At 42.4% G+C, this 14,884-nt stretch overlaps 1 protein-coding gene across 3 annotated transcripts in view; it reads left to right on the forward strand.

Annotated features, from left to right (window-relative positions):
• The first annotated feature begins 300 nt into the window (after positions 1-300).
• Positions 301-14,884, forward strand: part of SNX7 (sorting nexin 7) — a 36,856-nt gene continuing 22,272 nt past the window's right edge. For 2 of the 3 annotated variants that reach the window (XR_010072376.1, XM_063345274.1), the window contains exons 1-6: positions 305-715; positions 7,051-7,233; positions 9,104-9,214; positions 9,626-9,790; positions 10,753-10,954; positions 12,833-13,032. Coding sequence is in view for 2 of the 3 variants with exons in the window: in XM_063345274.1 (XP_063201344.1) it covers positions 530-715; positions 7,051-7,233; positions 9,104-9,214; positions 9,626-9,790; positions 10,753-10,954; positions 12,833-13,032 (1,047 nt within the window). In the remaining variant the exon portion in view is untranslated. Of the gene's footprint in view, positions 716-7,050; positions 7,234-9,103; positions 9,215-9,625; positions 9,791-10,752; positions 10,955-12,832; positions 13,033-14,884 lie in introns of all 3 variants that reach the window. The other variant, XM_063345275.1, reaches the window with a different exon arrangement.

Here is a 14,884-nt window from a genome sequence, read left to right on the forward strand (position 1 = left end):
CCGCGGACACCGGCGGCGGCCCGTCCGGCTGGGCCGGGCTCCCTGACGCACCGCTTCCAGCGGCCCGGGCCAGCAGCAGCAACGGCCCCCAAGCGCGCCCCCGCGGGTGGCGAGCCAAGGGCGGCTAACCCCAGCCCGGCCGGCCCGCCCAACCCCTCGGCAACCCCGCAGGCGGCCAAAGCGGGGAGCTGGCGGCGCGCCACCGAGCCTGACGCCTCCACGAAACCGTCTGTGGGCGGTGTGAGCGGCCGCCGCCTCCCCCTTCCCCTCCCGGCCAGCCTCCGCAGAGAAGCTGCGGCCCCACCGCCCTCCCAGCCGCCACTTCCCGCTTCCTCCCGGCCCGGCAGAGCAGGGCAGCGCAGGCCGGCCCTCCCGCCGCCGCTTCCAGCCCTGCGCACTGGGCGCACCCCCCGGGGCGGGCCGGGCCGGGGCCGGGGGCGGGCCGCGGGCGGGGGGAGCGGCGGGCGGCCAATTGCGGCCCCCCGGGGAGCGGCTCTGGCGGGGCCGTCGCCCGCGCTTGCAGGGAAGGATGGAGGGAGAGGGCCGGGTACCGGGGCCGCCGCTCCCCACGCCTTCCCCCGGCGGCGGGGGAGGGGCTGGGGCCGACGCCGACCCACCGGCCGGTGCCCCAGGCTCGATCCGGGGGCCGCTGCTCGCCGCCGCCGAGGTGCTGTCTCTGGACGATGAGGAGGACGACCTGGAGGTGTTCAGCAAGGTACGGCAGCGCCCTCCTGGGTCGGGCCGGGCCGGGCCGGGCCGGGAGCGGGCGGACTGCTGGCCGCTCCCTCGCTCGCCGGCACTTTGCCCTGCCGTGCGCCGGGACGGGACGGGACGGGGCGGCGGCGATCGCGGCGTCTGTCCGGGCTGCGCCCGCCTGCCCCGCGCTGGCCGGGCAGCCCCGCTCCCCGCGCGCGGACACTGCGGCACACGGGCACGGCAGCGCCCGCCGGGGGCCGGAGCCACACGGGGACTCCGGGGGCCACCCAGCGCCGCCCCCGGCAGCCCGGCCGAGCCCCGGGCGGGTTCCCCTGGGGCGCGGGACGCGGGGTTTGCGGCTCCGGACCGGCGGTGCTGGGCATAACTGCGCTTACCTTGGGTTTGCAAAGGAGCCTGGGCTCGCTGTAACATTAGCATCGCTTACATTTGTCATGTACCGTATGTGTATCTGTAAATTAAACAGACATTCGTATTCAGTAATCGCAGTTGTACTTAAACATAAATAAATATTTGCAAGTTTCAGTTAAGAGTTTTCTTTTATCAGATGAAGGGAAGTCCAGCACCTTCACATTGGAGGTTCGAGAAGGTAACATCTGTATTTTGATGAAGGGAATAAAAGGCATGTAACTGTAACATTAGGGTCCGCGTTCTGAAAGCACACAGAGTTAGCTAGGTACACGGGCGCCAGTCTTGCCAATGTTGCTGATTTTAATCAAACCAATGAAGTGCACTATGTCTACCACGTGTACTGTTTCTCATTTTGTACTGATTTGGTTAAGACGAGACTTACCTCTTCAGCCATTAAAGAAGAGAGCATGTCACAGATCTGTTGGCCTTAACAAGGCTGCATCTAAAACATAACATAAGGACATAGGGATAGCTGAGGTGGAAAATATACAGACAGGGGGCCAAGGCCCTGCTCACCTTCTGCAACTTCTGAACCACTGTGTGACAGGATGTGTGACACTGGAGAGAAACAGCAGATATGTTTCCTATTTGAAAATGTGACACCAAATGTATTTTCAGTAGGACTGATTGTCATATGAATAAAATGTGTATTTTTTTCTATTTCTGTAGATACATTTTTTGGTATGCATGAATAAAAACATCGGAATAAGAGCATCATTCTTAGGAGCTATGTATTTAAACTTTGACTGTAGTAAAATTCTTGAAATTCATGGATTTTAAGGCCAGAAGGGACTATTAGGTGATTTAATGGCCTGTAACATGCAAGAGGTCAGGCTAAATTTCACCAAGTTACCTCTGTTTTTCTGAAGCATGACTAGGGTCTAACTGAATCATATTTTCTAGAAAAGCACCAGTCTTGATTTGACATAAGGAGGTGAATGAGTCGCTGAACTTGCATGCAAAAGCAGTGCTAAAATATAGTTTTAGTTGTTTGTTTCTTTGAATCCTTTTCCTTTTACTAGGTAAGCTCAGGCAGTTCTGCATGCAGATATCTGCCTATCAATACACCGTATCCACAGTTATGCTGCTTGCCTGTCAAGAGCGATGCTCCTTGGGAATAAAAAATAAAAGCTAGTTGATATGAGTTACTGCTGCTATATGGCAAATATCTATATGTTTACATTTCTGCTACCTGGATTCTTGACAAATATTTCTTACTTATATTAAATCTTAACTACTATTAATGCATGCCATGTGATACTCTTGCAAACAAGAAAATTTGTCATACCATGTGAAAATACATTCTTTCCCAATGCATTCTTTTCAAAGCTTGCACACCTGCAATATACTGTTATATATAACAGTAGTTATATGTAGACCAGAAATTCATGGTTTCCTTTCAGGTGCACTTTGAGGGCTGATCTTTTGAACTGATGAAAATCTGTAAGGTCGATTGGGGATTACACCCCATTTGTTCATGTTTTATATATTCAAGGGAAGCTGACAGGCTAAATGTGGCTTCAGACTAAGTTTTGTAAAACCAATTTTTCCATGATGTACTGTTCTAGGATCACCTTCTTTTAAATTGTATCTTGATGGGGTCTCTCACACCACTGTCTTTAAGGTAGTGGTGTAGCATTTGCAGTGCAAGGGGGAGAGCAGGGGCAGTGCGGTGTTCAGTGCCTGACGCTGCCATCGACTTCATTTTTCTCAGTTTAGTCAATGAAATGTACCAGCTACCAAAATGGTGAAAAATGAGATTCTTCAAAATTGTCAACCTCAATACCCTAAGTTATTACTCAAGATTTAAACACAGGGCTTTTATTTTACGAAAATTCATAGATATTTAACCTGATAGTGTCATAAACCATTGACCCGGTATCCTGTGACATATCTCAAATATTACAGACCAGCACCTTCTTGGGCAACCCTGATAAAGCATTTCATGATGTGACGTGCATTTCACTTTATCCTACTTTCCGTTACCACGGAAAAAGTTCTGAGGTCTTTTTAGCAGAGACAGCTTCTGGGGGGCTGAGTTATGAGTCACACAAATGCAATGTTTTCAACCTGCTTTCTCCCATTAGTTTCAAAATACAGAGTACCGCATGTATCGCACTACCCATTCAGTTAATTTTTGCCTTCCTTGTTAACTGATACAGTGACCTAGCATTGACAAAGCTGTCAGCACTTTGGTTAATAGTTAAAATTTTTAGCAGCTCTTCTTTCAAAGTCTATTTTACAGTGTTTGTCTCCGTAATTACAGAAAACTTAATGGTATTTCTGGAAAAGATGTACATGCCACTTCAGAACTGCATTGAGGCTAATTTTTCTTCCAAAACAAGTTGATCAAGAATTTGAGACTGATTTATAAGTTAATTTTTCAGCCAAGGATCTATTTTGCCTTTCTGAGTCTCTTTGCTGCTTTGAAGAATGCTCCAACAACTAAGCTATTTTCTTATAAGACAAACTCTGCCACTGCGTTCTTTATGTCCAGACCTGCTTTGGATCCCTGGCCTCAGAAGATCACAAGCTCTGGATCCTTGCTGGGAGTGAGGGATGGATGGATGGATGAGGCATGGAGGCAACTCTGGGTCAAGGATCTATGCTCTGGGGGGGAGTGGTGTTTAGGCAAACCCCTGGGCTTAATGTCTTCTACCAAGAGCTGCAGGCTCAGCTGTGTGCTCAGCTTACTTTGAGGCTGCTCCTGCTGTATGAGTGTTTTCCTTCCCTTATTTATTTTGGAGTCTTACTGACCCATTGCAGCCAAATGTGAGAGTGAGATAGGGTAACTGCAAGTATTAGAGGAGGAAGACCCAGAACAAGGCCCTCACACTGCCAGGAGCTCGCTGATTTTCTGTCCTTTTGGTCTCCTGGCCAGTAACTCAAAATGCATGAACCTCTTTGCTGATGGGCACACGCGGCTCTGCGCACTGCTGTCAGTAGCGAAAGGGCTTGGAAGGGGACCTGCAGGTAGGTGGGGCTGGGGGAGGTGTGGGGAAGGGCATCATTCTCTGGGACAGGACCTTGATTCTCTTTGCATGGATGAAGAGGAAAAAAGGGTTTAAAAAAAAAAAGTTATACAACCCAAGAGCTAGAAGAATTGTCTGTATTTCCTGTGCCACAAAACTCCTTCTGCCCTCATCTGCACGCACACAAAAACATAGTCCCAACCACAAAATTACAGCTGTATAGAAAATAGAAAACTATCTTTTTTTACCATGTTTCTGTGATGACATCTGACTTATGTCACATGAACTTCAAGAACTGCTGGAAGTAAACCTGAAGTATCATGAGGATAAAGAAAGAGAAACAGATGCTTGTTTAAAATTCACGTGCATTCCTTCATGTGCAGATGAACACTAGAGCTGTATTAAAACAGAACCTAAGACCTGCTAATTCTGTGGGTTTGTATTGCCCATGTTTTGTTTCACAAACCCTTGCATGTAAAAATATACTTTCAGAAACCTGCCTGTATAGAGCAATTTTTAGTAGCAACCTAGAAGGAGGAACAAAACATTAAGGTATTAATGACCCGTGGAAGATGAGAAAATATGAAACACATTTGCCTTGATCCAATTTAGGCCTTGCAGAGTCATTATTCCTCAAGTTATATGGCTGTTCAAGTCCCTTACACGCTCACGTGCATTTTTCTTTCCCTGGAAATTTCCCGTTGTCTCAGCACTGATTCACCTCGGCTGCTCAGAACTAGCAGTGCTCATTCTTCACATAGGGCACGGCCAGGTGGTGCTGGCGGGCATGGAAAACAGCGGCTGTCTTTATCCCCCAGCACTCAGGGCAGTGCTGGCTGGATACCGGTATAGAAATCGTGTGTGGAAACACACTGAGTCAACATAAAATGACTTACGTGTGTACAAGTAAGCAGCTATATAGTATTTAAAGCATTGCCTTTAGTCTTCCATCCTGCTTTTGTCTCCCTGTTCAACAAACTGTGCCCAAGTGACGGGAGGACAACAGGTACATCAGTGCTTTCCATGCATAATTCTCAATATAAATTTCTACTCCATATTTGTGGGAGTAGGTTGATAATCCAAAGGAGAGGGATGGCAGTAGGCAATGAGGTTTAAGTCCAGTTCTGGGCTCCCCGGTTCAAGAAGGACAGAGAACTGCTGGAGAGGGGACAGCAAAGGGCTACCAAGAGGGGACTGGACCACCTCTCTTATGAACAAAGGCTGGGGGATTTGGGTCTCTTCAGTCTGGAAAAAAGACGACTGAGGGGGGATCTTATCAACGCTTATAAATACTTAAAGGGTGGGTGTCAGGAGGATGGGGCCAGGCTCTTTTCAGTGGTGCTCAGCGACAGGACAAGGGGTAACGGGCACAAACTTGAATACAGGAAGTTCCATCTTAACATGAGGAGGAACTTCTTTCCTTTGAGGGTGGCAGAGCCCTGGCACAGGCTGCCCAGAGAGGTGGTGGAGTCTCCGTCTCTGGAGACATTCAGAACCCACCTGGATGCGATCCTGTCCAACCTGCTCTAGGTGACCCTGCTCTGGCAAGGGGGTTGGACTAGATGATCTCCAGAGGTCCCTTCCAACTCCTACCATTCTGTGATTCTGTGAAAAGACCAAGGGAGGAGAACGTGTTCCAGCGAAAGTTTTGATCCAGTTGAATTAAAAGGAAAAGAAGCAACTCTCACCAAGCTCAGCAGCACTGCTGTGGTGTGCTCGTCACTCCCACGAGATCCGCCTTGGGATGAGGCTGTGGCTAGTCACTGTGGACTCCCACATTTCAGTCCTGCCGTTTGAGCAGCTGTCTCTTTAGCAACATCCCTTTTATCCTTGTTCCATAATTAGTGAGGCACCGGAAAGGGCAACTCTTTGCCACTTGGTAGGTTTGTGTAGCCTACACTTTTACAAAACTTCTAGAAAACAAATTAAAGTTTGTTATAAAAATACTTCATTGCATTATATTAGAAAAAGTGTATGAAATGTTTGATATTTAAAACATAGCAATTGATTTTAATTGCCAAAATTTATTATTTTTAGTGATTTATTCATTTATTATGCTCCTTTATGGTGTTAGTGAATTTAATTGATTTTCCTAGTCACTGTATCCTTCAAGATTTTAGATTAGTTGATCTCATCCAGACTTGCATCTAGGAAAGAAAATGAGATTTTTTGCCTGTTTCTAATTGCCACTCAGTTTCTCAGTGTTTGAGTGATCACCATTGAACGCACTGAGCAGAAGCAACTGCTATGGGGGCATATTCTAAGAGAGCTGTGGTGGAAGTGGTTGACGCTATCAAAAAGTGGTTTAACCACTTCAGCGAAACAGTAGTTTGACTTTTTTTTAGAAATCAAGCAACAAATTTGTACTGCATCCTTGCTTACTGTTTTTAAAAAGATTGAATCTATGTCTCTGTAAAAGTCTTCCATTTCAAACTATTTTCAAATGTATGCAAACTGAGATATCCAATTCCAATAAAAATTCTCATTTGGATTTTGTCTTGTTTTCTTTTAAAATCATCACTTCTTATCCATCCTGTTCAGGTTATTAGAGATAATTCAAACTTCCTAAGTCCTGAGTAACTGGCTTCTAACAATTTTAATAAAGCTGGTAAATATCCTACAGAGTTACTGGGTGCTTGGAATCATAACTAATTTTGGCACTCATGGGCAAGTTCTCTTCCTAGCTGTGCATAACATTCTTGTCAAATGGTAGCATTTTGCTCTTTCATCAGTTTTAGAATAAAACTTATTTCTTACATCCTCACTGAAGCAAATACTGAAAAGGATAATGGATTTGCCATGTACTATGTAATTCTTTCATTTGCTCTATGTTTTATCTGTTTTACCAGACTGTTGAAAAGCTTGTCATTTTAGCTTCTGAGACATGTGTTTCCATGTATGTGTTTGTATACACAGATGTATTGATACGGATGTTCTCACGTCTTATCCATAGGGTACGTCGCTGGGCGAGGTAAACTCATTCAGTCCTTCAATGCCAATATCCCCCTCATCAATGATAAACCAGTATAAATTTGAAGATGAACCAGAATTAAAAGATCTCTTCATTACAGTCGATGATCCTGAAAGCCACATTACAGCCATTGAAACATTTATTACATACAGAGTAGTCACAAAGGTAAGCGCCTGCTCATGGCTCTAACGGCTTACGCTGATAACAGTAGTAGCATTTTCACTCTTCTTGCACACCGTTCTCTGGGGTATTACTAAATTTACATTATACTCTGATTTTGCCACGAACTTATAGACCACTAAAACTGTATGAAACTGTGCATTAGATTCTGAAAAAAAATATCAGTCTACACATATAGGTGCTTAGGTCTTTTTTGCTGAGAAAATAGCTAATAATTCTTCAACAGCCAACTCAGTTCTATATGAGAATAACGTTTTCTATTGTGATCTTCAGCAGGAATGTGAAACAGCAGAAAGCCTGATTCAGTTCAAAGACATTATATTAGCCCAAGTATTTATGACTTTTGGATCACTTGCAGGCTTGCAGTCTTTTGTCTTGCGTAAGTGTTACCTGCTACAAAGTCTTTCAGTTCCATTCCTTTGTAATTACAGCGTCCACTATCACAGGGACATTTGTTTCCCATTTACAGTTGCGTACGATTTCTGGGGAAACTGCCACAATTCTCCAAGGAAAAAGCAGTATTAGGAAACAACTAAGGGTATTTTTAGCTGTCCAGAATACAAATTATTTACTGGAAATAAGGAAGAAAGTCATCCTTGTGAGACTAGCCAACTCTTCTGGGGTTACCAGCAAATATTCTTCAGGCTGCATTTTGAGAATTGCACTGTTAATTTATTTTACTTTGAGTCCTTTTTAAAAAACTAATTTAAACCCAAATTTTCAAATGGGAATTATTCATCCTTAAATAAGAGGAGATATCAATTCCTCATAAAATATTTAAAGAGTAGGAAGAGCGCTATCTTTGTTAGGTTGCTAGCAATAATTTTCACTCTGTGCATGTTTTTGTAGAAGGGAGAACATTTTTTCTTCAGGCAAGTATGGAAGGGCTGTAAGGTGGATTGCTTTTACTTTTTTATCTATCTACTCTATCCTTTCTTATCATATTTAATTTGAAGTGCTGGTAGTTGATGATAAAGTAATAGCATTCCTCCCACATACCTTGAAAAATTTTATTCAACCCTCAAAAATGTTTAGATTACATAAGCGTGTTTTGAGGTTTTTAGAATTTACTTGCATCGCATTATAAATCTCTGTGCAACAATGAATGCTAAACAGCACACATTAATGAAAACACGGGCTCCTTGTGGCTTGATTCTAGAAGATAGAGCAGTGATAAAATAAATCTCATGGTCTGACAATTTTGCAACACTGCAATAAGCATTTTTTCTAGGCATTAAAGGTTTGTTGGCAAGTTCTAACAAAGGGCTACAAAACTGGAATTGATGATGGAACGCAGAATCCATTAAGCAGCGCGGGAAGTGTTATTGCTATGAAATGCTGAAGTTTTCATGTTTTGAATGTGGGGATTGTTGGCTAGTGTCAGCAGGTCCCACGGACGTATGTCAGCTATTTGGGGTTTTTTTTCAGAATGCTAAAAAATGGACTTTCCTCACTCGTAGATCACTAATCACTTTAAAAGAAGTGCCCTAAAAGTAACAAACTTAACCATGATTGCTAGAGGGAAAATGCCACGCTAAAATAAGGATTGAAATCTTGGGGAAATATTGTGGTAGGCTAATTATTATAAGTCACTCTGTGTGCAGTTTAGTGCTTGCTTTTCATGTCTTTTTTTTTTTACAGTAGAACTTTGATTTCTTGCTAAAATAGGATGTGTTTTATCTCTTCAAGTGGTTGATCATTGCACTTTAAAAAACAGCAAGCAAATAACAGGGGCAAAAAAGAATCACGTATGCCCTCCCTTCAAGTACTCCGTTTTCTCCAACATCTAAAACTAGTTTGCTCTTTTTTTCTGTTTTTCTAACCTGAGCCCATTTTTTCTGCTTCTGGTTTTCAGACATCTCGTGGTGAATTTGACTCCAGTGAATATGAAGTTCGAAGACGATATCAGGATTTCCTTTGGTTGAAGAGCAAACTTGAAGAAGCACATCCGACACTGATTATTCCTGTTCGTTTGATAAAACTTACGTTATTTTTGTTTGTTTATAATATGGCTTCAATTTTTTACAGAGATGTTTGAGATCTTTCTTCAGTTTCTGAAATCTCACAAAGGTTAAACCAGCCTAGTTTCATTAGCTTTATAGATATGTAATGACTAGAAATCCCATAAAGGTTTTTCTTACATTTTTAATTGTGCCATTTGCAGTAATTTAGGTCCTTCTTTCTTAATTGTTTCATCTGCACTGTGTGCTACAGGAACCATGTTACACCACTGTTGAGTGCGATAACTTTGTAACAATTCCGTTTTTGCATGGTGGGTTCTAGAAGGTATACCTAGGGTTTTTAGTAAGTAGAAGAACCATTATAATACTCTTAATATTATGCAAACTATACAAAATATTTTTTCTTTTTTCCTTAGCCGTTGCCTGAAAAATTTATAATGAAAGGAATGGTGGAACGGTTTAATGATGAATTCATTGAGACTCGAAGAAAAGCTTTACATAAATTTTTGAACCGTATTGCTGATCATCCAACTTTGACTTTTAATGAAGACTTCAAAATTTTTCTTACTGCGCAGGCCTGGGTAAAATGACTTTATTTTTATTTACAGTTACGTGAAACTCCATCTTGTGTTTGGTAGAGTATATCAGTAGCCTCCCTGGTTCAGCATTCAATAGCGTCCTCCTACGACTTCTTACAGAAGTGTCAGAAGAAGCCAGGGGATTTATGGAATATTCATCCCCTGAGATAACCTTTTCTTGTGTGCTTTTGGTAATCATGCGTGTGGCCATACATATTGCTGTGCCTTCCGAAGCAGTTTTTCTTGCTGCATTTTGGATTTCTGTGGCAAATTCACAATATTCAACTCCGCATACAATATTCACAATATTAAAGCCCTGCAAAGCTTCCAAGATTATATGAAAAGTAGTATTTTAAATTAATTGGCACTGCCTTTTTCATCTGCTTTTTTTTTAAAGTTATACTGGTCTCATAAAAGAAAAATTTCCTGTTGTATTTTCACAAGATGAGTCCAGTTGAAAATTGGAGTTTTGTACTCAGAAAAGCCTGCCTCTGAACTTCAGCAAAGGTTATTCCAGCAACATATAAAAAGATTTGTGAAAAAAATAGATGGATTGCTTCTTCCAGTAGGAACATTGTTTGCTTTTCTCAATGACTTACTTCTGCAATCATTGCCTCTGCTTTCCTGTTCAAAAGGCTAAATTGCAAACTGGCTCAGTCACCCTAAGGAATGAAAGGGTAAAGGTTCTCTGCCATCTTTAATCATTCTTGTGATACACACGGCCTTGTGTTTGCCCAGAAAGGCTTAGCTAATAAATGCACGGCAGGTACGGTTCTGGCACCAGTCTAATAATTTTAAAGAAAGATTTATACACTAAAAAGACACACAGAGGCTCCTTTATGTAGTTTTGTGTTTGGTTTTTGTTTTGTTTTGTTTTGTTTTTTAAAAAAAGTTTTAAAGTATGCATTATTTTCAGAGAATTTTAAAAAGTACATGGAAGTAAACACGGCTTGTTCTGTCTATAGGAACTCTCCTCCCACAAGAAGCAGGGCCCCGGTTTGCTGAGCAGGATGGGACAGACCGTCAGAGCTGTAGCATCCTCAGTGAGAGGAGGAGTTAAAAATCGTCCTGAAATGTTTACAGAAATGAACGATTACATGGAAACATTTAGTCAGAAAATAAACGTGCTCGACAAAATAGCACATAGGATTTACAAGGAAGAAAGGGGTAAGTAGAAAATAAGCATCAGTTTTATTGATTTAAGAAATTAATATATTGGAAAAGTAAATTAGTCTTCATTGTGCTAGGCAAAATACTCTTTCCAGCAAGCAGGAAAAAAGCGAGATTTGTGTTTATACTGTGCTTTTCATAATGGTCATTGTTTCGGCAGACCTTCAAGTTAGTTTGAATAACTTATTAATACGAAGAGTTTGAACATGTCATTGAACTACTTGATAAGGAACTTAGAAAGAAGAAAACGTAGGAAGTATGGCTATCTTGTTACTTTGCTTTTGGAAAGCTGCCTGACCTTTTGGTTTGTACTTTCAGTGGAATATAAATAGTCACAATTTTCTGTGCTGTCTCGTACTGGCATAATGCTGTCTAGATTCCAGATCTCTTTTTTGGTTTCATTATGTCCTTTTTTTCTGTGTTAACCAAGTAAATTTTATTTTTTTTAATAGCTTTACCGTTGGCCATAATTTCTGTCATGGGAAACTATGCCTGTTAGAGTTTTCTAAAGAAAGGATGAGTTAATCTCAATTTTTTCCTTAAGTAACAGCAGTTTGAACACCTACTTGGAATACAAAATTACTGACTTCCTGAGATTGACCCTGGTCTCAGACTGTGCCTGTTCGGTACAATTTCCACCAGTCAGCACTTCAGGGATTTTATTGTCTATATAATAAAATCTGAAGAGCTGCACTTTGTTCTTTAATAACCGAGCCTTTATGCTTTATTGTGCAGTACCAGATCTCAGCGTGTCCTCACTAAATTGGAGGGGTCTTATAAAAGGAAAATACATGTTGGTGAAAAGAGTTTCTTTTGATACCGTTCAGTTCAGTGGAAATAGCTGGCTGAGGTCTGTAGGTTCAAGGCATCAGTGCCAAAATATTTCTTGGAAAACCCTATGAATTTTGACGTGCTCCCAAATGCTGGTTTATATCTTCTTTCTAGATTTTCCAAATAGCACTTGGCAGAACACTTGTGAGCAGGGTCGCACTGTCGTGGATATGAACCGTTGATAGCTGTGATTCAGAGAACATTCCTGCTTGCCATAGCTTAACGTGGGATTCTTAATTATATCTTCCATGGGGGTTTTTTTGGTCCAATTCATCTCAAAGTAAACATTACACGCTTCAGGGCACACATTTGCTTTGCATCTTTTCTTGGATGTTTCTTCATTATAAACTCATGAAATTGTGTTTTCAGTACGTGACCAGTGTGTTCATGTGAACATGCAGCTTCCAGGTCATACCCAGCCTTGCCCAAGTTTAGTCCTGCCAAATGGCACAGTGAATTCTGGACCTTTTTCTTTCTGCTTACAGATTATCACTTGGCCTAGAGACACAAGAGAAATAATTCACAGGATATCCATGTATTTAGATTAATAAAAACTACTAAAGGAGAGAACACCTGCAGAACTGGAGTGAGCTTCAGTGTGTCTTCTGCACCTTTTGGGACATACCGAGACTACTAGTTTTAATAATGGGATTTGGAGCATTACTGTAGCAGAAGAACTCAGGGCAGTAGAAGCAAGTCAGACCAACTGCTGCCCGGGGCTGCTATGGCTCACGTCCCTCTGTACGAAGACAACATGAACATTGGGTGAACTGAATACAACCCATCAGGTCTAAGAGTGTATGTGTCCTTTTAAAATGACTGGGGCATTTTTGCTGATAGCTTTCTAGGAACTTCTTAATTACGATGCATTCATTGATTAGTTTATTCATGAACTGCAGTTTGCTTATCCTGGTCATTTGCGCAATTTTAAACATTATAGCCTCAGTCTCTTGCTTTGTTACAGTAAATATGAGGTTGCAATTAGTATCACTTAGACATCTATTAATGAACAAAAGACTAATATGTGAATATGTTCCTGTTAAGAGTATTTTAATGAAATGAAGGAATACGGCCCCATCCACACACTTTGGTCAGCATCGGAAGAAGATATAGCAGATTCCCTAAAAGGTGTTGCCAGCTGCATCGACAAGTGTTGCAAAGCCACAGAGAAGCGAATGGCAGGGCTCTCGGAAAACCTGCTGCCAATTTTACATGAATATGTTCTCTACAGTGAAATTCTGACGGTAAGGTTTCCTAAAGGATTGCTTATGGCTGTATATAAAGTTTGGCTTAGTCCGGTGACAAACATTAGAAGAGTTTGCAAGTGATGAAAATTATTTTGCATTCCCTCTATTTGCTGTTGTTACTAAAGGTGCAGAGCACAGGATAGCTGTCCACTAGCAGGGAATCCGGTTTGTCCTGTTTCCCTTGTTAATCAGGCAAGAGGCACCCCTTCCAGGCGAGAAGAGGCTGGCAGTTTTGCATGGCAGGCGGCCTTTAGTAGCTGGGCTAAAGAGTGTCTGGTTTTTCCATCTTCAGAGAGCTCTGCATTGTGGCAGAGAGGTGGGAACACAGAAGGGTTTTGGAACAGCAGCTGAGAAGGACCTCCTCTGACACTGCTGAAATATGAACTCATCGAGTAACAGATTGTGTGGGGGAAAAGGAGTGGAGAGGTTTTTCCCTTTCTAGGAGATGTTCCTAAACTATGTTTTCTCTTTGCAGAACAGCAGGGAACTTCCAGTCCCTGTGCCATTATATAAGCACCTGTTAGTCTTTGCCATAAGGTGACGCTCTCAGTTCCCTTTATGTACGTATTTTTCTTACACTTGGAGAGATGTAAAAAATCAGACTTCAGAATTGATAAATTCCGTGCTGATGGATAATCAACATAATCAAGTAACTGAAATCAGCGTGTCATAATTCCCACTCTGCTGCCTCCAGAAAGCAGAAAATGTGTACAAACCCCTCTTTGTCTAAGTTTTGAGCAATGCAAGCTGCAGTGTCTGTTCTTGCCTCTGCTGGGAACCCAGCCCCTGCTGCAGTGCTTTCTGAGTAGAGGCCATGGGTGGAGCAAGACCCAAGGTTAACTCAGCCTTTGCTGGCACTGTGCAGAGGCTGCCAGTTTCTCAGTAAGGCTTAGCTACCGAGAGGTTAAGAATTACTGCTGCAATGACTGCTGTCTTTAAAACCAGCTTCTCTGAAAAAGGCCTCATACAAAATGTCCTGTACCTCACAGGCCTCATTATCTACATGTACATGCAGGTAGGTGGAGGTAGGTACTGCTTTGCTTAAAGGTCTGAAGAGATTACCATCCTAGCAACTGCAGGTCTTCTCCCCCACTTCCAAAGTTATTTTTCAGAATTTCTAAGTCTGTTACCCATGAGCCATCCCATTAGGGATGTCTTCAGGTCCTATCCAGAGGAGAACCTTTCTCCAATAGGTCACTCCTGTTCGACAACTGTTGTTTTCCTTTCATTCGCCATGGATTTTTATTTTTCCTATAGTTTACTTCCCTCTTGCGATTTGGAGAGGGACCTACCACTCATGATAAAAATACAATAGGGGAAGTCACACAGTAGTAAAACCTGCATTCAGAGGTGTGTTTAACCCCTCATCACAAGGACCTTTGTGCAGTGCTGCCAAGATCACGCGCAAATGTGCAGCAAAAGGTGTGGCCAATACAATGCAATCCCTGTACTTGCCAGCCTTGGGAGTTCAGCCTTGAACTGGGGAAAGAGATGAATTCATAGCTAAAATATTTACATCTGGACTGGCTCCTTCCCTAACTGACTCACAGAACAAATCTGGGGAGAGCAGGGGAGTGCTGTGCCTCAGGGTACAAATTGCAGCAATAAATTGGTTATGGGCCCACATACGATTATTTGAGGATTTTGTGGCAGGGTACCATTAAATATTACACAAAAAAAATTGTAAAAGTATAATAATATGTTTTAAAAACACTGTGCCTCTGTTTGCCATTAGAAGTCAGCACTTGTCTGTAGTTGTGGCACATTAACATGAAAATCATTTGTTTTATCTTGTAATTTAAGGAGTATTTGTGATAAATACTCTTTTTTTGTCACAATTTGTAACAAA

The sequence above is a fragment of the Chroicocephalus ridibundus genome, chromosome 8 (assembly GCF_963924245.1).
Source record: "Chroicocephalus ridibundus chromosome 8, bChrRid1.1, whole genome shotgun sequence".
Taxonomy (NCBI): Eukaryota; Metazoa; Chordata; class Aves; order Charadriiformes; family Laridae; genus Chroicocephalus; species Chroicocephalus ridibundus.